Raw genomic sequence first — 25,117 nt, forward strand, 5'->3', positions numbered from 1 at the left:
ATTTAACACAATACTCTTCAGCACACTAAAAATTACATATTTGGGGGCAGAATCAAATTAATTAAATTTAATATCAAACTAAATATCCCAAGGAGTATTGCACTGAGTGTATTATTTATTTTCATATCTCAATCAATATCAACCTCTATTTCTTACTTTGTCTGACCCTGCCACCAAATTGCCGGTCTGCTGAACAAGAGCGCTGCAGAATCCAGGGATTTTGCCACAGAGTTTAGCTCCAGCTTGCCACAGGGTATCGGGCCTTGGCTACAACTTTGTGTCCAAGAAAGACCCAGCATTAATGCAATGTTAAGGAAAATGGAGAAACCCCCCATTCAAAAGTCTGAAAATACAATGTTGAGGTTGCAAGTTCAAAATGAATTCTGCTCTTTCATTTCATAGTTTTATAGATTTTTAAGGGCAGATGGGATCATTAGCTCATCTAGATTGACCTTCTGCATAACACAGGCCATTAAACTGCACCCCTATGTTAAGCTGAACAATTTTAGTTAGACCAAAGCATTTCAGTCCTTAGGAAACTAAACTATGTGCCATAGGCAGAGAATAGGAGAGACCCAGGTGCCACTTGCAATGGCCAGTAATTAGTTAGGTGAGAGATGCCCAGATGATTCAAATTGGTGAACCATCCCCCATTCTGCAGAGGAAGGTGAAACCCCTCCCCCCCCAAGATCTCTGCCTATCTGACCTGGCGGAAAAATTCTTTCCCTGCCAGTGGAATTGGAACAATGTGTGTAGTGGGGGTGCTGAAAGCCATTGAAGCAAACTGTAAACCCTGTATGTGATGGAAACCACTTTAAACCAGTTCCACCATCCCTGTTCCTCACCCCAAATCTAGAGACTGTGGACGTATGAACAAGGCACACCTGCCACGTGAATAAAAAGAATTTTTTGTACCATCTCTTGTTCTTATGTGTTAAATTATTGTGAGAGGTAGCAGGGCTGGGGGAATAACCTGGGACTCTGGTTACGTAGGTTCTCATCTCACCTCTGCCACTGGACTGCTGTGTGATCTTGGGCAAGTCATTTCACCTTGAGGTGTCTTAGATTCTCCTCAAACCCATCCTCAGTCTTGTTTGTTTAGTTTTTAAGATCTTCGGGGTTAGGGTAACCTGTCTGTTACTGGTACAGCTGGTCAGAAAATGGATTTTCTCTCCTATGACAAATGTCGAGATTTTGAAAAAAAAGTTGTCCCAAATTGAAGTAAAAAGCCAAAAATTCAAAAAGCATGGCAAAACCAAATAAAAAATTGTGTGGGGCCAATCAAAATATGTTATTTCTAGAAATGTGAAACATTTTATTGCTAGGGGGATTTGTTTTTATTTTTATTATATAGATATATTTCTAAAATACAATGCAAGATGAAAAGGCACTTTGCAATGAACCATCAAAACTTTTCAGTTCAAAAATGTCAAAATGGGATGTTCAACATTTTGAAAATTGTTTTTCCACTTTTTAAAACATAATTCTCACCCAAATTGATACATTTTCATGAAAAATTGCAACTAAGTTAAAATTTCATTTTCCAGAGGAAAACTGTTTCAAGGAACATTTGCGAATCCATTCTACTCTCTACAGGGTCTCAGACAATGGGACCCTGACATCTGTTGGAACATCTAGGCACTACTGAAACACAACTAGTGGAAATATGCCTTGTCTTTGTACTATTATAAGTGGTTGATAATCAAAATGTGATATAATTAAATGCAAATAATGCACATTTAAAATGGCTCTGAGAAGTACTTAAAAGCCAGGAAATGCTGGGGTTAAAGTTGCCTGTACAAATTTAAATGCCATCTTAAGCGTATGTAAACAATAGTCTTTAATTAAGAGATCACAGATTGTGTCTCAAATAATATATAATGTAACATATTATTAAGGAATGTAATGTAGATGCGATGGATAAACATGTTTAATATCTTGTCATATATTAGTATCTTAATTTTTTCTGAGTTCATTATCTTAATGTTATAGAATATCTGGACTGACTTGGGTTTTTTAAAAAGGGTTCCCCACCCCCCCCAGCATGACATTAAATAATGGTGTGAACACTGTGCATCCAAAATCCAGCGATTTCCCTCTTTGGATGAAGATACATTTATGCATGATCAAATAATAACCTTATCAGTCCATATAATAGCAGTATATATGATAATTTATTAAAATGTATCTTTAATATGAAGAGTTGGTCCAATATTTCTTTCCGAGCAGGCCTAGCCCCAAGTTCTTTAGCGAAATCCAAAATGTTTTGAGTACTTTGCAATACAAAATGAAATGATGATAATATTGCAAAACGGTTTCTTTAATTTCCTATAGCAGATGAAAACATTGATACTGACAACTTTCGAGGCAGGGTGTATTTCCCATTAAGACGGTATTTCTAACCTGTCAAGGTGCAAACTGATTTGATTGTTTCATTGTCTGACGTGTTTTCCCAAGAACTAATTATTTCCTTGAATTAAATAATTACAGTATATTTTCAAGATATTAAACCTTGCATGTTTTGGATATAGCTGCCCTTAAAATGAATGGGAGATTTACTTAGCTCCAGATCAGGCAAAAACTGAATTCAGACGTTAAAATTTGGCTCCGCTTTGCTGTCCTCCGTCTGAAATATGTTGCCTAACTACTTTTTCTTGGGTGCTTTCCCTATCGATGATTATCAGGCACTGTTTGTACAGCTGAAGTAGGAATACAAAATGCTACACACGTCTAGTTAAAGGTTTTTTTAAAACGTAAGATATACAATATTAGTTGAAGAATACCGCGACCCTCAAATTAAAGGGTGAAATTCCGGCCCCACTGAAGTTAATGGGAGTTTGCCATTGATTTCAAGGGAACTCGGGTTTCCCCCAAAGATTGTATCCTAGTGAATACACTGGGATGCTAAGATTGCACATTCGACCTTAACTTGAGCATTTCCCGGCTGAGAGTGGTTAGATTTACCACCCTAATATTGCATGGGTGTAGGGTGTCCCCCCCCCCACTATTAAATATGCATGCGGCGTGGGTGCTTTACACGTCTTTACTGCACCCTATGTCCTCTCTTCATTTCGGAGCTGCGTTTGCAGAGACAGGGAGCAGGCTAGTATGGAGAGAGAGAGGGTGCGGTGAGGCAGGAGAGTTGCAGATGGGGAGGAAACTTAGAGATGAGACTGGGAGGTACCAGAGTCAGGAAATGAGACCAGCTCCCGCAGCAGGGAGAGAGCTAAGTCCCGAGCTCGCTTTCCCCTAGGTTAGCGCAGCGTAGGGCCCGAGGAGAACTGCTAGGGGAAGCCACCTACCCGAGAGAGAAGCAGACATATGCCAGCAACTCCGGGTAACCGCCTCCCGCTCACCTGCAGCTCCCCACCCCGAGGAGCAAACACAGCTGGCCCGGCCGGGTTCGCTCTGCAAAAGCGCAACCCACGGGGAGAGCGGCCCGAGTTGGTCTCGGGGCAGGAAGGCTCTGCCGGCCCCTGGGAGCGAGGAGGGGGCAAAGCCCTGCCGAAGAGCAGCCGGGGGGCTGCTGCGGGGGCTGCCGGCCCAGGGGAGGAATCGGCCTTTCCTCCAAGGCCCCCCAGGCGCGTCTGCCCGCAGGAACCAGGGATTCCCCCTTTGCTGCTACTTTGCAACTGTCTCCCCCCCGGCCAGGTAAGCGAGCTCTGCCTTGGGATGGGGTTGGGCGCAAAGCGAGGGGACTTTGCGGGGTTCCCCAGCGGCTTTCTGATTGCCCTGGGTCCCTCTCGGAGCGGTGGTAGAGATGGATCCTCGCCTCGCCTGCAAAGAGGGGATGGAGCTGAAGCGGGGTCCGCTGGGAGGGGACCAGTTGGGAAGATGCAGCCCTGGATCCCCGGAGGTGGGGGCCAAGGGAGTTCTTGCAACGAGCCAACCGGCCTAGGTCAAAATCTGATCGAGTAGCGACCCCCCTCCCCCGCCCTTCCCCTCTTCCCCCCGCCTTGTCAATTTCGGCCCCAGCCCGGCTCTGGGGTGCGTCTAAGCGCCGCGTGTCCATTGCTGTTTTGCAGCCGGGCTGACTCCCCTCCCGGTCCCTCACCATGTTAGACGGGTTGAAAATGGAAGAGAATTTGCAGAACGCGCTGGAGACTTCGGCCCCGTTCTCCTCCTTGCTGGGTAAGTTGCAAAAAACTTCCCGTGCTGATCTCGCCCCAGGGTTGAGGGGGCCGGGAGGGGGGCCCCGCATCCCACCCGTTGGACAGGGAAAAGAAAAGGCTGTTGAGTCTTACGAGGGCGTGAGGCGCTGCGCAGCTCCCTTGCTGCCCCGGTAAGAGACCAGGGGTTCGGCTCGGTTTCGTGCGCTCTCTGGGGCAATGGTTGATTTCAAGCCCCTGGTGAAATCTGAAGCCCCTCCAGCCGCGCAGATCTAGCTTCCCCCTGAAATCTCGGTCCAGTCTAAAGCTGCGGTTAAATTGGGCCTTTTCTTCCCTGCCCTTCCCGCACTCCACTACCGAATGCATGTGTGAATGTGCCGCTGACGTTCTCAGAGCGAGAAGGCAAGAAATCGGATTTAGCCAGAGCCTCAGCAAAAGTTTGCACGATTTCACTCCGGTGGGCACGCGCCCTGGTTCCAGTGACCAAGAATAAACAGCCCAGTTAGGTGCATACATTACCTCCCCTCCCCCCAGTTTAGAACTAATTTCCCACCTGTGAGAAAGTTACAAATAAAATCAAGTGTAGAAGAACCAGGGATCGAAATCCGCAGCCTTTGTGCGTGGAGCAGGCGGATTCTGCTTTTTTCTTCACCCGGGATTGTCTTTTGTTTTTGTTAAACAGGCCTTGAAAAATCAAAATAAAAACTATTTGAAAATTGCCTTCCAGAATATTAGGCTAGGATTCAGGAAAACGGGCGATTTTTCATTGAATCGTTTGTTTTTTAATTGTCTTCCCCACTCTTAAAAGAAATGAAAAATATCCACCTAATTTGCGATGTTAGCGTTATAAAATTAATGGATTAAAAAAAAAAGAATGAACCGCTTAGATCGCTCTCTCTTTCTTGCTTTGATTAGTAATAATAATAAACATAATAATTACAGTGTTGGAAATCTCAGATTGGTGCCGACAGCATTGTGGAATTTATTCCGATGGAATGTGTACAAATTTACCATCTCCGATATCATTCCTGTTATTCTATAGCGCGTTTCTCTATATTAGCTACACTAATTTTTGTTTCTAACTATAGATCTATAACACACAAATGTAGTGTGTGTATATATATAAAACATACATATATACCCACATATATACTGTGCACATATAAGATATACACACTACATATTTGTGAAATCTAAATCTATCTATCTATCTAGATTAGTTTAAGAGGAAAATACCCATATTTTGAAGAATGTTTAGTCCTTGTAAGAAATACCTAATTCCAGAATAGATGACTTAAAACTAAATTCGTGTTCAAGGTTCACAGTTCAACTGTTGATAAAAAATCTTAAAATTCAAACGAGTGAAATTTCTTTTTTTAATTAGCTGAAGTGTTTTCTTTTTCGTCTTCATTTCACTTCTCTATTAGCACGAGGCACAACATTTCCCCTTTGATGATATCTGCCCCTAGTTTTTGTTGATTTATAAATTCTCTCCTTATCTCGTGAGTCAAACGGGTTCCTTTAGGATTATTTCGACCCCAAACATTTCATTCTTTCAATGCCACTTTTTAAAAAAATGTGTCACGGGGGGAAGGGGGGGGATAGCTCCTAACCTGGGGGCGGGGGGCGCTTTCGTGAGCATAAACACGAATTTAAATAAGGAAGGTTAATTCTTTGAAAAACTAACCGCTTCCCATCGAGATGTTTATCTCCATAGTGGATTTCCTGTCGATCATCTTTTGCCATCTTTGGGAGGTCAACTATTTTTGTTATTTTCCTACAAATTCGTTTAGGGAAAAAAATGACAAAATATTCTTGAGACTCGAGTCTGACTCGCACCCGCTCAGTTGCGGAGGGGACACACCAAACAGCGGGCAGTGTACTTTCTCGCCTGTGTGTCCCCCTTGCGTGGTGTCTAAGGCGCGTGTATGCAAATCCCACGGGTTTGTGTCAGGGCGGCCTGGGAATCCTTGCTCTGGTGAAATAAGTTCACCGGATCATTTCTCTGCCCAGAAAACATCCCCTTGCCGTTGTAATGATCGTTTTGGTTTGCTCAGCCCCCCGCTCTTCCAAGAAGAGGCACAACAAGCCCAAGGAGCCTCTGGCAGTGGCTCGTGACTCATTGGAGACCCACCGCCTGGGGTCGTTGGGGAAGGGAGGCCGGGGGAAAGGGCCTCTTTGCTGCCCATGGTGCCACCCCTCTCTGGGTTTCTTTGGTCGCAGGCAGAGCCGTGAGCCCCAAGTCGGTGTGCGAGGGCTGCCAGAGGGTGATCTCGGACCGGTTTCTGCTGCGGCTCAATGACAGCTTGTGGCACGAGCAGTGCGTGCAGTGCGCCTCTTGCAAGGAACCTCTGGAGACCACCTGCTTCTACCGCGACAAGAAGCTCTACTGCAAGCTCGACTATGAGAAGTAAGTTGAGCGCGATCAGATCGGCCGGCCAGCCCCCACCCCGGTCCTTTCAGAGCGCGATCTCTGCCCGGAGAAAGGCCTGTCCTGGAGGCCGCAGGTCCGGGTCTGATCCGCGGGGAGAAGCGATCTGAGAACGGAGCTGTGGGGCCGGGGGAGCGAGGGCCGGTGCGTGGCAATCAGGTGCATCGCTTTGCTGGAGCGCAGCCACAGTGTGCCCGAGCCCCCGGCCAAACGCGCACTCCCGCATGCACGCGGCTACCGACGGGCTAAGGGCGATGGCCAGCAGCTGGCCAGGGCTGGCTTCGCTGCACGGGACTATTTCCCTCCGTCGCTTCTCACTCAGCCGCGCCCCTTGTGTCTGGGCTGCGGCTCTGTGTTCGGGACACTCTGGGGACGCAGCCGGACCCCCAGCGGGTGAGATTGTGTCTGTTTCCTGTTGTGTGGAGCCCACCGCCTTGCTAAGGCTAGAGGCCGGGGGGACAACTACAAGTGTTGCAAGGGCTGCAGTTTCAGAAGGGCCCTGTGCACTCGGGAGCCCGTGGAAAGCTAACGGGATTCGGGTTCCTGAAAGGCCTTAAGTGGCCCCTGGAGCGTGTGGATTCTTCACGGGCACACAGGCTGTATTTGCCACACAGAACTCTGCACACACAGTATGTCCCAGCGGGATATCTGCTGGGTTGTTCCACACCACTTCCCCAAGCCCCTCTATGTAGCTTTAAAAATGGGGATTCCTGGTTTCTTTCATATGATCTCAAATGCACCCAAAGTATTTATCTAAGGAGCTTACCAGCCCCCCATCACTGCAGTGTCTGAGCACCTCCCAGTCTTCGGTGTGTTCACCCTTTCACCCCATTGCACAGACGGGGGAACTGAGGCACCCAGAGATTAACGGCGAAATTCTGGTCCCATTGGGCTTAATGGCAAAACTCCCATTCACTTCAGTGAGGGCATGATTTCATTCTAGGTGACTTAGCCAAGCTCCCACAGGGAATCAAACCCGTATCTGCAGAGTCCCAGTCTTGGAAGTAACCCTGCAGGGCTGGAAAGGTGGGGAGAGGGGGCACCTTCTTGTTAAGACAGGGAGTGGGGCCTTGCTCCTGATGTCTTCACCCAGGCAGGACTAATCTTGACTCCAGCAGGAGTTGACTTGGGTGAGAACCACAGGATGTGTCCTTTAGTAGGTACTGGGGTGGAATGGGAGTCCCTCTTGTTGTATTTCCCCTTCAAATCCTTCTGCAGTGCTAAAGGCAGGGCTGGAGGGAAGTTCGGAGAGCAAGGAGCTTTCTCCCCCAGCATAAGGGACGGAAGCAAGAGTGGCCCTGGAACTGCTACTTTCCCACAGACACAGCACCCCATGGGCCCACCCTCCCCTCCAGACTGCATCGCCCCAGGGACCTCTTGATGCCAGTTGGGCAGAGGGGATAGATGGGGGTTTACAGGGATTCCCTGAATCAGGTGTATGCATAATAATTCACCAAAGGGCAGCAAGTAAGTTCTCTGCTGAGAGCCAGTAGCTCACTGGTACCATAATCATTGTGTGATGTAGCTACAGATAATAGTTAAGAAGTTTTGTATCTACTCTGGAAATTATTCTCTTAAAAGCATTGACATTGAAAGCAGGTCAGCAGAGGTGACATTTCCCTCTCTCTCATTCCTTGGGTTTGGCTCCCTGTGGCTGCTAGGGAGGGCTTGTGATTCCCTGCACAACTCCTCCAGGCCTGCTTGCTGCCTTTTACTATGGGTGCTACCTACGTGGCAGAGCTGGACCCTCAGGATGGCCTGCTTCAAAGCCTGTTTAAAGCCAATGGAAAGAATCCTACTGCTTTAAAGGGATTTTGGATCAGGCCCTTGGCAAACCAGGAAAATGGGCCCAGATCCTGCTGCCACTAAAGTCAGTAGCAGTTTTGCAGGTTTCTCAGTGTTTAATGCTGGGGCTCATTTTCCCAGGTTCTGCGAGTTGTTTAGTTTGTGTCTTTGCAGGGGTGTGCTGGTGGGAGGCCAGCCATTCGTCCCACATTAAGCCGGACAGTCCTCTTTTTTCCTATGGTTTTGTCCCCTGTGCCGTACCCTGGATGGGCAACACCAAAGAGCGCACCACTCTGCCCCAGGAGGTGTGACCGCATGTGAAGTCATGCTAGCGGCTCTTCAAAATCTCATCCTCCGGGTGGTAGGGCGGTGTCACATAGGTGAGGGTGGGCCCATGCCCTTCCCGGAAGTACCATAATGTCCAGTATGCTGGAGATGCATCAGTGGCCACCCAAGTTTGTGGGCCAGTGGGCTTGTTTAACAGGGCACTTCCCAGGAGTCAAATATTCAGACTTTTATGCATGAGAATACTACACATATTGACAAGCCCCATGATATTCATTCAGAAACATTGGAAATGTATCTGATATATTAGAAAACTGAGTATACTGGCAAAGTTCTTCTCTTGCCATGTTAATAAGGAGAGTGTATTCTAGAGCAAATCTTATATTTCGCTAAAGCGACTTCTGTAACTTCCCTTTAAGGCCTGTGTAGAGGACATGAGTTTAATTACTGCAGCTATAAGTAAAGTTTGAAGCAGAATTTGTGAGAGTGGAAGCTTGGCGTTGTTTTCAAACGCTCAGGAAACAAGGAAAGAACTCTCTGAAGCTGAAATGAAAGGAAGAGGTTCAGCTAAAAAAATTAAAAACGGTTGTGGTTTTTTTTTGGTCTCATGCCTTGGTATGTGTGTGTCGTGTTAATCCATTGGTAAAAATATAGCTGCAAGTTTTAGTACTTTGTGGGATTAAAAGCAATGTAATGTGTCCTCTTTTAAAAAAAATTCAAAATGCGTCTTCAGAACATACTTCCTTGCTATTATGGTAGTGAAGGGAAAATATGATGAAATGTCACAATATAAACACCTGCCTAAGTTGCCGTACGCTTGGCTTTTGAGGTTGTGCCTTATATATGTCTGTTTTCATGGCTTCTGAATGTTTAGCTAGAAAAGGGGCCCAGTCCTGCTGCCTTTACTCATATGAATCTACCTTATTGAAATAAGATGTCACAGTGTAGTCACTGAGCCAGATTTGCAACTGGGGCACATTGCAAAATCTCTGTTGAAATGCACCGAGCAATGCTGATTTCCACCAAGTGGAGGGGATCTGGCTGACCGGGACTCTTTGCATGAGTAAGAACTACTTGGAAAAATGGTTCCAGCCCAGAGATAGATAGCGAGTTACATAGTCAGAAATGTATACAAATGAAAAGCCAATTTATTGTGAATATACCACTTAATCTAATTATTAGATGGTTTCATGTTATTACTAACTTTTTACTAGAAATAAAAAAAAACAACTCTTTGACAGTATAATTATAAATTAAATTAATTGTTGCCTAAGTATTAAGGGCTCAGTCCTACACCATTGAAGTCAGTGGGAGTTTTGCCATTGAATTCTGTGGGAATAGGATCAGACCTTTAAGGAGATGAAAAATACAGAAGTTAAGGGAACACAGCAGAATGGAGACAGTATGAGTTACAATGGGTATGCAGATTGTTTTCATACAAGATAACCAGATCACGTTAATTAGTGTGACAGCATAGAGAAGAGGGGGTGGGGGAAAAACTCTTTCAGTTTCTATACTCTTTCAGTTTCTTTTAGCTGTATTGAGATTTCCCACACTTGTATGCTTTTAATAACTATTTTCCAAACCTACTAATCTTCCTCTTATTCTGCTTATAGTTTGGTTTCTTCATGTGCCAGATTTAGTGACAATTGCTTAGAAGATATATTCTGGCTGAGATCCACATAGAGATGCACACAAACAGGCCCACAGTCTTGATATGTATTGTATTGGCATTATTAGCATGAAATTAATGTGGAGAAAGCAGTTAATATTGGAAATATCTAATTATTCTAAACTAATCTATGATTCTGTAATGGTTAGTTATTATTGTAGGTGATTTATAAGTTAGTTCTGTTGGCTCAATTTCCAAAGGTAAGCTCCTAAATATTACATCCAAAATCTCACCCAGGGGTACTTAAATGAGAGTTTAGGAATGTAAAATAGTTGTTTATTGGCCTAGACCTTCTTCCATACAAATCAATGGCAAAGCTCTCGTTGACTTCAGTGCCAGCAGGATTGGATCCCATGATGAAACCTTGGTCAGTTGAAGTCAATGGGAGGTTTGCCATTTAACTCAATGGGGCCAGTATTTCACCTATGTGTCTAGATGTTGATTTAAAACAAAATTATCCAGATAAGGGATTTGGACAAACTTTATGGTGGCTTTAAAAAACATTTTACCTAAGATAAATAGTTACATTTCCCCAGTATCTGCAGCATTTCTTTCTGCTTGCAATGGGATTAAGATTTTCATTCATAAAGAGTTTAGAAATGAGTATTAGATGTTCTAGTATGTATTTATGGACGGGTATAAGCACATCAGTAGAAAGCGTTACAGATGGTTCTAATAAGAGCAGGTTGGGGATTTTTCAACTAAATAATTTTCACCGAAAAACGCCAATTTGCGAAGAAGCCTCGGGTTCAGTGAAGCATCCGACTTGAAAAATGTTTGGTTTAAAATAAAGTTTCCGTTGCTTTGAGTCGAGGCGACTTTTCCAGATTGTGACTTTTCGGCCCAATTGAAGATGGGGAAAATTTTTCAAAATGTCCAAAATTGGCACAGGGCAGGAAAACCTTTTCTTCCCAGTCTGAGTTATGACCAACTGATTTATTGGCTCTATCATAATTGATTAACCATTTCATAAAACATCTATTAATCATTTATTACCCCTTTATAAAGCTTTTATGAATGGCACTTTAACGTAAAACATGAAGGGGAATCCATTAACAATTGCAAATACTGAAGTTGCCTAAATCCAAATACTCACATAAGCACTAATCCTGCCATTCAGTACACAGCACTAAGCCCTGGGTATCTTGATAGCAGAAACAGGGGAAATAATGAATGAATGACATTTAATACAGTAGTGCCTACCGACCAACCAATATAGGGACCCCATTGTGATAGGGCTCTAAAACAGTACTAGACACTTCCTGCCCTGAAGGGGCAGACTGACACAGGCTAGGGGGAAAGAGAACAAGCCGAGGGATGATGGGAAACATTATATTAGTTCCATGATTTTTATTTGTGGTAGTGTTTAGTTAGGAGGAGTTGAGCTGGGAATGCTCATCTTCCCCCAACTCTCCATGGCAGGGAATTGTGAAGCCATTAGAAGGCTGTGACTACAGCCCTGAGGCAATGTGAGGAGGAGGGGGGAGCCTTCCTTGGCTCGCTTCATAGCCTTCTGCATTAAGCAGAAGATACCATTTCCTTGGTGCAGAGGGGCTCCAGTGAAGCCACTTTGCCTGTAATACCCACTGCACTGCCCCTAGGCAGGGCCCCAAGTATTGTCACCTCATGGTGCAACCAAACAAGCCAGTATTTAGATATTCTTACCCCCTCTTCATTTGGCATAGCGTTCTCTTACAAATGCCCTGAATCTCTCAGGAATTTGCAGAATTTATTTTAGTGCCCAAGGAAGATATTTGTGGTGTGTGTGTGTGTGTGTGTGTATTTGGCCTGGGTCACCTCTTTTTCTGTCCATGAACAGACCTCGATTTCCTCCACTTGACCAGGTCATTAGAAATTATTTGCCCACTGATTTCTCCAAATATTGCCGGGTCTACAGATGATTTGCAAGCCGTTCATTGCAATCCTTTGGATTGGACACAGAGGTCAGCTGGCATTGTTTCTGTTCCCTGAGTGGATGAGGGTGCATCTTGGAATCAGGTTTGCACAGTGCATACTTGTGATTTCAGGGTCAAAATTCACTTTCTGGGTGAAATTTGTCCATGTGCATAGAGCCAGCCCCAGCTAATTAAGGTTCCATTTATAAACAGCAACTCTGAAGCCTTATTTTGTGAATTAGCAAGTCTTAAATGGTGCATGGCACTTGTGCTGGCCATCAGCACAGGCGTGAATTTCACCCAAAGATGATAATGTTCTGTGGAATGGGCCCTGACTTGGAATCCAGGGCCTGCGTCTATTGAAGTCCAGGGTGTTTTTGCTTTAATGGGAGCAGAATCTGGCCTCAAGTTTTCATTGTTACTTTCATGTGTTTGTGAATCAAGCCTAGACATTTCCCAGTGCGGGTGAAATTGATCATTACAGAGCAGTTGGGGTCAGACATTTTAGGAGCAGTGCGGAATATTGGTGTCGGTGTAACCGACTGCTGAGCATGTATTACCTGTCCTCCTTGTCAGGGCCAGCTCTACCATTTTTGCTGACCCAAGCAAAAAAAAACCCAAAAAATGCTCGGACTGGTGCCACCCGAACTGCCGAAGCGCAAAAAAAAAAAGCTTCTCGGACTCTGCCGCCCCAAGAACGGACGGAATGCAGCCCCTTAGCATGTGCCGTCCCAGGCACGTGCTTCCTCCGCTGGTGCCTGGAGCCGGCCCTGCTCCTTGTACCCAAACCACAGAGCACAGGAGTTTGTTACAGCCTCCACCCAAGGGGGTTGGCTCTTTAGCTCAACTGTAGCAGCTCAGGTTTCAAGTCTGGATGTCCCTGCTTCAGTCCCCAGTGTGTTATTGGCCAAGATAGCAACCATGACACTATGATCACCAGCCGTTCACACCAAATCAAACTGTGCGCAGCTCAGTAAATCTCAAAAGATTTTGGAAAACCTTTCCTTGGAAGAAATGACCTTGTTTAGAAAGGGAAGTAGGTTGAGAAAGTGAAGTCTGAATTTCTATATAGCCAACGATTGGCAAAATTATTAAAGGCCTGATCCAAAGCCCATTGATATCAATGACATGTCTCCTGTTGACTTTGGATGAGGCCCTAAACTGGGGAGGGATGCCAGTTGCAACTGGGATGCATAGGTGCCATCTTTATGAGTTACTGAGGGATGCTCGAGCCCCTGCTCCACCCCAGGCCCCGCCCCCACTCCATCCCTTCCCCCAAGCCCCTGCCCCTGCTCTGCCCTGTTCTGCCCCCTCCCCCAAGCACACCCCACCCTCGCTTCTCCTCCTCCTCCTCCTCCTCCCCCTCCCCCAGCATCTCCTGGATGCTGCTAAACAGCTGTTCCGTGGCGGGTGGGAGGTGCTGGGAGGGAGGGGGGGGAGTTGATTTGTGGGGCTGCCAGTGGGTACTGAGCTCCCACTATTTTTTTTCCATGGGTGCTCCAGCCCCGGAGCACCCATGGGGTCGGCGCCTACGCTGGGAAGTTTTTGGGTATTAAAATCGGAGATGATAAACATTCTGGATTTCATCATTGCTGCGGAGTTTGGGTTGGTATTTTTATTTATTTTTGGGGTACAAACACATTACTCACAGATCAAAACTACATCTGTAGTTGCTCATATAAAGCTGCACTTGTGAAGCCAGTCACAGCTGTTTGCTTTGGCTTTTCGTTTTTATTTTTTTTGGCACCGCAGCTGGTAAAATAAAACAGAGGGGAAAAAATAACACTCAGAAAAATAAAAACCATACATTGACAAGCATGTTAGTTTCTTGTGGCTCAGGGGCTGAAAATCAGAGCCCTTGAAAGTTTAATGTGTATCTAGGCCCAGGCCAGAATTAAACAATAACTGAAAACATTTCTTTTTCAGAATCCGCCCTCTCCCCCCAAATTTAATGAGCTGGGACATTGTTTGAGACCCTCCCTTTTTAAATGTAAACAGACTTTACAAGGTAAAAACATGAACATGATTTTATGTGGCAACATTAAAACAGCACACAATGGTATTTATAGTGTGAGAAAATGACCTAGGAGAAAGGATAGGAAACCAAGCAATTGTGGGGCAGATTTTCCATTGACTTTCGGTGGGATTTGTGCTCCTAAATCCCCTAGTGAAATATTTATATTCTCCTTAATGAAAGGAAATGTTTCTTCTTATTTAGTCTCCAGCTAGCTTAGGTGTTTTTTTTTTCTCACCTGCAAGGAACGGAAGCTCTGAAGAAAAAAGCCACCAGCCCCTTGATTTTTCTCCATGATATCACTCTGGTTTGCATTTTAATACTAGTGTAAAGCAGAGCTGGGAGTGCCAAGTTGCCCCCTCCAAAGGGACAGCGTGAAGTGCATGCTGCTCTGACACACCACGGCTTGTGGGAAGGGACTGTTCTTCCCAAAGCACAATCCCTCCTGCAGCTCCCCATGGGCCACCGCAGGTTGGTGGCTTAATTCAACAAACTGGACCTTATCCTACTTGGGCTTCCTTTTCTGCATCTGTGCAATTGGGTTAATAATCCCGCCCCTCTTTGTAGGGGTTCTGTTAAGAATAATATGCCGGATCCTCTGGTTCAATGATTTACCCCAGCTAGGGATCTGGCCTAAAGTTTATAAAGCTCTAAGCATTATTACTGTTGTCATTTTTTCTGGGTACTAAGTAAAATAGAAGATACTTCTCCAAAGGAACTCTATTCACAACTATTGCAGAGTACATTGTTGGGTTGCCAACTCTCATAGCATAATCTCTAGTCTCCCAATATTACGTGTTTTATTTGAAGCGTCAGCTCCTGGAGTCATGTGATTGTGCAAGCATCTCAGCTTTCTTTCTTTTTTTTTAAAGTAAGTTTATAGCCTCCTGGTTGCAGAGAAAAGCTCAAAGCAGTGACATGAGTGGTCCTAAAGGCTCAGAAGCCGGACGACAAATACGAACCTCAATGTATTTGGCTTAAAAGTCCTGGGATTTTAAAAAAACAAACAACTCATGATGTCAGGGGATCTGACTTGTGATTTTTGAACACTTGGGGTTGGCAATACATAGTGAGAGATTTAAGAAGCTCAATCTATCTAGTTTATCCAAGAGAAGCTTAAGAGGTGACTTGATTGTGGTCTGAAGGTACCTATAGAAGGAGAGATTTCTGGAAGTAGATGGTTCTTTAATTTAGCAGAAAAAGACATAACAAGATCCAGTGTCTGGAAGCTGAAGCTAGACAAATTCAGACTAGAAATAAGGTGTACATTTTTAACAGTGGGGGTATTTAACCATGGAACAATCTACCTAAGGGTGTGGTGGATACTTCATCACTTGAAGTCTTCAAATCAAGAGGGGCTATCTTTCTAAAATACATACTGTAGCTCAAACAGAAGTTATGGGCTTGATGCAGAAATGACTGGGTGACGTTTTAGACCTGGGTTATGCAGGAGGTCAGACTAGATGATCACAATGGTCCCTTCTGGCCTTAACGTCTATGATGCTCTGAATAAATTAAATGAGAATCGGAGGCTGCTATTGCAGTGGATGAGAGGGGAAGTGGTTTAACCCATCCTCACTACTTATCTCATTTGTTACATTACAGAGTAGCAGCCTTGCTGTGTATAATCAACAAACCTAATTGCACAATTAGCTGCAAATCACATAACTGCTCCCTCAGCCTACAACCTTTAGGAAAGGGATTCCACTAATACCTTCCAAAAATGTAATTATCAAGCACAGTAACACCAGTATTAAACAATTAGTTCACAATGACATTTCTTGTCAGGAACTTTATCTCAGCATAAAGGGAAAGGAGAATTTGGAGTCTCAGCATGAGCTAATGATGCACTTCAGGTTTTTTAAGGATGAAATCCTGATGCCATTGAAATCAAGGGGGGGTTGCCATTGACGTCAGTGGAATCGGGATTTCACCTTAGCATTTTGTCTGGTGGTTCTGTTGTTCACATTCTGATGTTTAGGGTTGGCATGTGCCGAAAGCCTGGAGCTGCATCTGAGATTCAAGTTCACAGTTTAGAGATTTCTTTATAATGGCCCCAGCTTGATCACTCTGAACCTATTTCAGTCACACAAGTTATGGGTTTGATGCAGAAATTACCAAGGTATGTTCTTTGGTTTGTATCCGGCAGGTCATGTGAGATGATCATAATGGTCATGGGAATCTATAAGCAGACTAAGACCTGGGTTTCTACCCTCCAAGTTTAGGAGTGTTTTGGTCCAGGATTCTGATTCTGCTCATTATAGATATTCTCCATTGCCCTGCAGCTGTGCAGAATGAGGGCACAATGGATTCAGGGATGCAACTGGTGTTTTCCTAAGGAGGGGGCCCAGAGATCTCCCTCCCCTGTCCTGCATCCAGCCCTAAGTTGTCCCTATGTACTCAGCCCTGAGCTCTCCCCCTGCTGCTCCTTCATACCAGGCCTGAGCTCTCCACACTGCCTCTGCACCCAGCCTCACGCTGTCCTCCGTGTGACCCAATCTACACCCACTCTTCTCCTTCTGCCCCACACCGAGCTCTGAGCTCTCCCCCTGCACCCAGCCCTGTGGCCTCCCCGCCCCACACCTAGCCTCAAGCTCATACCCAATGAGGCAGTCAGGCTAAAGAGCACCATCCGCACCAGGGGTCAGGCAGTTCTGAGAGCCTTAGACCCCCTCCTCCTTCTGCGTCCCTGCTTCCCCAGGCAGCACCAAAAGCCTGGATCCAGTTCTCCACCCTTCTGGGGCCTGGGGGTTCCAGACACCTGCTTCACTTCTCCCTGGGGGTGGGGAGCTCGTACCCATGGGCACTGGAAGGATTACAAAAGTGTGGGAAGAGGCAAGCTGGTGTGTGGAGTTGCAATGCCGCTCAATTTTCCATCTGTGCTCAGGGGTCAAGGGGTGGGTGGTCTGGGCCCCTTTCCCCCTCCTCCAATTATGCCCGCCAACTAATGTATTTTGTCTAGCGCCCAAAGCCTCTTGCATGGGGCAAAGGGGGAGCATTTAGAAATTTCTGTTTGAACCATCTGCTTGGTTGTTAAAAGAGGGGACGGCCTCTGAGAAAGCAGAGTTTCACCCCCATTTGTAGGGCAGGTAAGGGTTTATCTGACTGGGTTTCAATTATCCTTCCTCCTGGAATAAAACCTTGCTGACTGTTTTCAGCAGAACCCGGGGTCCCGCTACACCAGCTCACAGTCATTTCTTTCAGTGTGAAAATTTAACAATGAAACAAACCAGCTAAATGTCTTTTAAATACCGGGCCATTAAAAAACAATGCATGTGCATTGCCATTATTCTTAAGGAGAGGTTATTAAATTAATGAGTGCTAATTATGGGAGGGTTTCATGCTGTTTTAGTTTATGGGGAGCATACTCTGGCAACCGTATATCTGTGGGGTCTTTTCCACATGAATGGGAGTGAATAAAATGGGAAGTTGGATGGTAAAATCAGAGGCCCAGATCCTAAAAGGTATTTAGGTGCCTCAGTCGTGGGAGTTAAGTGCCTAAATACCTTTGAGGATCTGAGCCCCAGCTCCCTGAGGCGTTAGACATCCGTGCAATGCAATTCTGAGGCCCAGCCCAGAGAAGGGGGGGAGCAAAGATATGCTAATGTGGGGCAACACTAGGAGGGGTGACTCTATCTTGGAGTCCCTTGGCATGTGCACCTGCGGCTGCACCCCTTTATTGGGTTCATGTAGCCCCCCCAAAGGTTGTGCAGCTGCCGGGGTGACCTTTGATGCCATTTATTTCATTGGCTAGCTTGCATGCCTATAGATAACTTGCATGTGATCCCAGCCATTCCTTTGCAAAGCCCCGTGTGGATGTAGCGCTGGCCAGAGGCATGGGGCTGAGGTTGGATTTCGCTCATGAGGTTCCAGCGAGTGGTGGGAGCCAGAGTGAGGGGGCAGGACCTTGTCCCTTTCTCCCCTCAGAAGAGGAGTGCCCAGTGGGTAGCCAAAGGCTTGTGTGGGATGGCCAGGGCCCACAGAGGGTGTGCGGCTTCTGGGCAGGAGGGAACTGGAGTGCTGCTATAGGTTGGCATGAGCCCCATGAACTCACCTTCCCTCTGTCTGCCCCTGTTCCCAGCCTGTTCACCCTTTCCCACCAGTAGCTCCTATCACCCCTTCCCCCAGCATTTCCTCTGTGACCCCCACTTTCTCCTCCAATGATTTCTGTCCCCCATTTTCCATCCTCACCAATCGCTCCTCATTCCATCCCCTTTCCTCCTAATGGCTGGCATCCCCCCTTATTTCCCTTCATATCTCTTTATTCCCCCCACCCCAGCCCCTGATCCCCCCTCTCCATTCAGTATACTCCCACTGTGCCCCAGGCCTGCCCTGGCCAGCATCACAGTTCTGACCGCTCCTTATGCCCTTCTGGAGCATCACGTGTCTCTGGCGTGGGTGAGTCTGGAACATTCCCTGCATCTCCTGAGCTCAGAGACTGCAGTTCTTCCAGGTTCTTAGGCAGCGGGAGGTCCAGTGCAACCTTTCCCAGGTGTACTGTCAGGCAGAATTTGGCCCTGAATAAGGAAGAATGCAAAAGGGAGGCCAGGTAATTCTATACTCTGCTAGTCTGTCTCACCTGCTTTTCTTGTTTGCATTACGGGGCAAATTCAGCTCTCAGAGTGAATCCGGATCCAGATTGTCACCTGTGTAGCTAAGAGCTGAATCTGGCCCTGAGCCTGCCAAGAGAGCATTGATGGATTCGACAGTTGTTGTACCAGTTGAGGTACTGGGAATGGTATCTTTAAGTGGTTTAGCTTTGCAGATAGGAATTCTGGGGGAGGGCCATGGCGGAAACCCACGTTCTGTTACGAAGGGGCAGCTGGAATTGGGACATGCCAGATCAAGAGGGTGTCTCTCAAGTGTGTTGGGCCTGGAGTGATTGCTGGACCCAACACAAGCCCAGCCATTGTGTTGGGACAGGCCAGGGTTTGATGTGGCTGCTGTCAGGGCTCCTCTTACTAGCCAACCATAATGTGACGACAAGTAAAAATACAAGGAGTGCTGCTTGCCGTTCCTAGCCTGTAACTCGAACCACGCGAAATGGCTCCTCTCATCTAGTGTTCTACTTTAAGTAGCCTATTTTAGAAGGGGAGCAAATAATAGACTTGGATTGTTGCCCCTTCACCCCGCCCTTTAATTAGATTTATGCCTGACAATTATCATTTCATATAAAGGGCTGGGAGTGATGGATACTTGGCAGCCTTAGCACTGGGCATCCTTGCCTGCAAATAAGACAGATAAATACATCATCTGTCCTTCATTGCCCGGGACATACCTCATCTTGGATTCTTCTTCCTCCAGTCCTCAGAGACCTGCTTTCACCTCCTTTTTATCACTGTAGAATTATGGACATGCGATAGGCTGAATTGTGAAACTAAGCTGACAGGGATTGTTATCAGTGCTGGTAAAGTGAGTCCAACATTGATTTAAGCTTCTTGTGCTACTAGCTTTCAACTGCTTCTTATTCTGGGACTGTTTTTTTTATTGTTGGGTTTGGGATAGGTTAGAGCTGGTTCAAAAAAATCAAATGGTGACAATATTTTTTTCATTGAAATTTCAGTGAAGAAACTAAATGGAAACCAAAATTGTAGGGAAAGTTTTAATGAACGTTTCAATTTTCAATCAGCTGTAATCATAGCATTTACTTGTGATATTGACTATCTATCATCTATCTTATAGCTAATCTTCACCCGCTTTTAGGTTCTACTGGGATATGTGAATTTTTTAAATAGTATTTTAACATAACATCAGGCTTCCAGTTGTGATGTGAAATGCTTTATCAAAATTATGAGCTTTGCAGCATGTTCTAAAAGTAGCCAGATTCCAGATTACTCTGATCTCCTCTTGTAGCTCCCTCTACAGCCAGACCCTTTCAACTGATCAACACTTTATTTTTGGCTCTCCTATACTCTCCCTGGGCTTTGTAAGCGGCATTATCTCAGAGGAGCTCAGCTGTCACGTTAGGTCATAGATGGAGATGTAGTTGCTGATGCAGAGGTGTCCTGACCCCACTGGTGGCCATGGAAAGTGGGATCAAGTCTTTAAATTGGACCCAGAGACAGAGAAGCAATCAGAACACAGGGATGACGTACTTATGGCCGCTTATCCTGACCCAGAGGAAGCCTCCACCTTGCTTCCAAGTTCAGCTTCAGACACTGTGGATTACAGTAAACTAGTAAGGAGGTGATGAATGTGGCCAGAGTTTCATCCAAGAGGAAGGAGCGAAGTCTCCTATATAATGAAGACAGAAGATGGCATTTCTTGATGTTGTTGCTACCTGGTCATTCCAGAGTGTTGGACCCCAAGCCTTCATAGAATCATAGTAATGTAGGGTTGGAAGCATCATCTAGTTCAACCCCCTGTGCTGAGTCAGTGGCATAGCACTGTGGTGAAATGGGGCCGATGTCTTTGTTGGGAGTGAGGGTCAGTGTCCTGGCTAATGCTACAAAACATCTTCCCCTTCTGGCTAGTATCACTTGTGAAGTCTGAGACAGCTTCACGGTTATGGGCATTGGGCCCTCTGTGCGGTGTCAATGGCCATGTGGGCAGAAGATGTCACCCAATTGGAGTAGAGTCCACTGGTCTTGCAGCCTCTCCAGGTGATCTTATATAGATATTGAAGAGGAGGAGGGGGACAGGTTAGATCCCTCTGGGGCTCCACAGTTGAGGGCTTCTGAGGAAGGGAACAAAGCCAAATAGAAGAGGAACAGAAATTAACAGGAGAGATGCAACGTCATTGCTGTGTCATGAGAAGAATGCTGGGTATTTTTCTCTTGAAAAACCTCCTTGAAATTTCCCGCACTCCCTTATTCTGTGACAATGATATTGCTTCTGGATGCAGAGCTACACAGCCTTATCTAGGGAGACTGTTGACATACCGGTCCTTTTTATTTACTGCCGGCCAGATTTTGCCACCCTTACACTGACTAGCGCCTTATTCTCCAAGTAATTCCATGGCAACTAGTGCAGTTACTAGCAGAGTAAGGTACAATTCCTTGTGAATCAGGATGGCAGAATCGGGCTCTGAATAAATAAGAATCAATTAGAGCTAAAATTAGAAGATGCATATTTATTTGAAAGTGGAGCTGGTTGGAAAATTTCCAGTGAAATGGTTTCCAATCTTTTTGAAACAGAACCTTTTGATTTTCTGTTCTGAAAGGACTTGTGATTACAATTTTTAAAATTTTATATGGTATACTATAAAAATAAAAAAGACACAATGAGAATGAAATGTTTCGATTTCATGCCACAACTTTTTTTAGTTACATTTTATGGGAAATTTCATTTTTTGTTTTGTTTTGTTTTGTTTTTTACTTCCTTTTTGGAACAGATTTTTTTGGTATTTCCAACCAAATGAAAATTCTGGTTCTCGCCTAGCTCTATTTGAAAGTGTAAACTATAGTTGTCCTTTTTTAATGGCTGACACTACAAAACTGCAAGCAAATTGATAAATATCCTATGGACAAAACAAGCCAGCCTTCTCCCTAATACATGGCACCACAGTTCTATCCTCCTAGGAGACATTTAAAACCAGACTGAACAATTAACTACAAAAGGCAGAGGACAATCTGACTCCCAGTAAATGGACCAGAGGCCCAGTCTTTCAAGAGCTCCTGAAGTCAATGTGTTCCATTCCACAGGGTTACTAAGATCATCAAACCCTAATTGATCTACAAGGGCTTTTCCATCTCTGACTTTCCTGATTCTCTGAAAGCACAGGTTAGTTACCAGCCAAATCCTGCAGTTCTGAATCAGGCTTGATGGCCCAGATTCTCAAAGATATATAGGCTCTGAAATGCCACAGACATCGTTTAGGAGCCGAAATACCTTTGCAGATCTGGGCCAAGGTCAACAGGAGTTTGGAGGGTGTTAGGACTTCAGGATTTGTCCCAGTATCACTAACAATTGCTGCATTGTTTTTCACTATCAGTTGGTTCTTCCATGGGCTCTCTCATCATCTGTCCTATTCAGAATCGCTTGATTAATTAAGGGCTAGATTTTTCAATGTGCTGAGACTCGTCAGCGCTCATTGAAGAGCTTGCAGAGTTGGAACCTACTTTCTTTAGCTAGTGTTTGACTAATACAACACTACTTGTTTACGTAGATCAAAATAAAGGGGATGGAGTCATGTTATGTCTTATACAAGTGATTCCTTTCCTGATTTTTTTTTTTTGATCAAATTTTTTTGATCAAAAAATCAAAGGGGGCCTTAGTAATCAGTGATGAATGAAAAGTATTCTCTGTCCTTGTGGATCAGAAAAAAATCTAGGATTCAAGGCAACTGGTGGTTCAATTCCTGGCTCTGTTGGCACAGATTTTGAGTGACCTTGGGCAAGTTCTTTAACCCCTTCTGTGACTCAGTTTCTCCAACAGTACCATGGAGTTAATATCCCCAAAGGGGTGTTTGAAGGGTTCATTCAGGAAGGACTATATTTTTTGTTCTGTGTTTGTACAGCACCTAGCACAATGGGATTCTGGTACAGCAATACCAGTAATAAATAATAATACTTCACTATGGTTTGAAAGTGTGCCTTGAGCACCACAGATGGAAGGTGCTATATAAGTGCACCCCTATTATTTCCAAATCCCTCTTTTTGCAAAGTGACCTAGTTTTAATATGGACAGAAATATTCCACCCCCACCCAAAATTGCCAATTAACCCTCGTCTAACTCACCACTCTGCTCCACCTGAATTTTTAGCCCACCCCCATTTTCATAGACTCCTCCTGGCTTTATCTGGAGCTGCTTTTCCCTGCGATCCCGGGTTCTCCTCTAAAACTATTAGGGAAGCCGCATCCGCCCCAGATCTGAGTTTTATTCTCAATGTTGTTGCCATGAGATGGTTTGCAGCCAGAGAGGACTGGCTCTGTACAGCAGGGACAGCCACAATGCTAACTTATTTAGTGCTCTGACCTCTCAAGATGCAATGAGCTGAGCGGCAAGGCATTTGTGTGAGTCAGTTTAGTGTCTCTGCTCCTCTCCAGGGCATAAATACCTAGAGGAGCGTAGCATGTTTGCTGGGTATTCCTCAGACAGTAATTGTACTCTCTGAGCCCATCAGGGCTGCATGTATTGATTCTTCACAGCTGTCTCCCTGTCGCTGCTGTCTATACATTGTCTCCTTCTCTCCTCCCCTCCTGGGCTTCATTTCCTAATGCCGCTCTTAGGGAGATCTTTCTGTCGTTGACAGCGGAACAAATCCCTTTTAACACAACCATCACTCCTTTCTCCATTGTCCTCCCCCCTTCTCCTTCACCCCCACTGACACCGTGCAAATCTCCCAGTTGCGAATCTATTCCTCCAGAATGATTATAGCTCTGAGTCACGACGGGATGATGTGCCAGGGGCAGAACTCAATGAAAGAAAGAAACTTCCCCCCACCTGAAGAAAGCAAAGTGCGAACTAAACACCGTGATGAGCATCTTATCCAGGAGGTCATGGAGAAAAGTTTCATTGAATACCATTGTAATTGTAGTCTGTCTCGCTGGCGCATGTCCCTTTACCTCATTTTTATGACGTGGGGCTATTTGAATAAATCTGGAATTTTGTTTCTCAAGGGAACCTTCCTCATCCAGCTGAATTCAGAGATGCAAATTATGAGTTTATTTACACTTCGTGAAATCCCGTCAAAGCCAACTGGGTTGCACCGGGAGAATTAGGCCTCGAATCTCCTGTTTGCAACGATGGCTCATTTGAAATGTTTGTAATGAAAAGCTTTTTTGGTAGGAAAAATGGCCCTTTTTTCAAATACAGTTTTTCACAAATCAAAGCTGTCAAATTTTTTTCTCCAAAAAAAAAAAAAAAATGTGGTGACATTTTTTAATTGATGTTTCTATCCAATTTTTGTTTTGAAAATGTTAATGAAGTTTTTCTTTTACTGGAAAACAGGTCTTTGGTAAATGAAAAATTTCAATAACGTTTCAATAAAAGTGTTGATTAAATTTGGGGGGGGGGGGGAACAAAGGAAAAATGGGTCCGTTTTTTTGAACCCTGTGTATTTGAACTGTAAATTTCAAAATTTCTTGTGAAATTTGATTTTTGTCTGTATTGATGCCTTTACAACTGTCTCCACACCAACTAATTTTGATTTAGTAGATTCATAGATTTTTTTTAAGACTGAAAGGGGGCAATTACCATCATCTAGCCTGAACCTCCTGTATAAACAGGCCAGAGAATTCTACCCCTAATTCCTGCAGTAAGCCCGTATCTTGTGGATGAGCTAGAGCATGTTTTGAAGAAAGACATCCAATCTTTTTTTTTCCGGTTTCAGAGAGGATTCTGGTTTACAGTTGGGACTAAGCAGCAGAAATAGATTAAACATATTCAGACACACCTTCATAAGAAGCAAAATGATCCTTATGAATCATTACAGATACTCATCTTTAGGATTCAGTGCTGAACGGGGAGAGCAGAAAGAACTGAGTTCACCTTGGTCTTCTCACTTCTACATTGTAGAACACTCCCCAAGCTGATGGCAGGGAGGTGGCTTATAGCATGAAGATAGGGGGAGAGGGAGCCTCAGGTAGCAGAGAGGCAGGACCAATTGCTGCAGGCATCAAAAACTGCAACTGACACGCCATGTGTCTTTTCCCCCTTCCGAGGTTTATTTTCTAGAAACAGAGAGAAGAAATGCAAGCAGCCCCTGGAAAGCCAGTCACTAAGACACTGGTGGCCAATCAAAAGCAACCATGCAACTGAGTTTCTGAAGAGTAGTTAGAGAATATGGAGTATAGGACATATTATGGGCACCAAATGCTTCTGCTTCCATTAACCTCTGGTGACGTGAAGCCCAGTTGTGCCTATCCATAACATATTGTGATTGAGCAGGAATGAGAGTCACATTGTGCCCTAACCACACCCTCTTCTCCCCCAGCATCTCAGGACAAAGATGCGGATTAGAGGTGCCTGGGTGGGATTGGATTT

The 25,117-nt window shown here is 45.0% G+C and overlaps 1 protein-coding gene across 1 annotated transcript in view; it reads left to right on the forward strand.

Annotated features, from left to right (window-relative positions):
• The first annotated feature begins 3,582 nt into the window (after positions 1–3,582).
• The window catches only part of LMX1A (LIM homeobox transcription factor 1 alpha), a 135,623-nt gene continuing 114,088 nt past the window's right edge, over positions 3,583–25,117 (forward strand). The window contains exons 1-3 of the mRNA XM_054038202.1: positions 3,583–3,651; positions 4,026–4,131; positions 6,333–6,519. Coding sequence (XP_053894177.1) covers positions 4,056–4,131; positions 6,333–6,519 — 263 coding nt within the window. The 5' untranslated portion in view covers positions 3,583–3,651; positions 4,026–4,055. The remainder of the gene's footprint in view (positions 3,652–4,025; positions 4,132–6,332; positions 6,520–25,117) is intronic.

Source organism: Malaclemys terrapin, chromosome 8 (genome assembly GCF_027887155.1).
Source record: "Malaclemys terrapin pileata isolate rMalTer1 chromosome 8, rMalTer1.hap1, whole genome shotgun sequence".
Taxonomy (NCBI): Eukaryota; Metazoa; Chordata; order Testudines; family Emydidae; genus Malaclemys; species Malaclemys terrapin.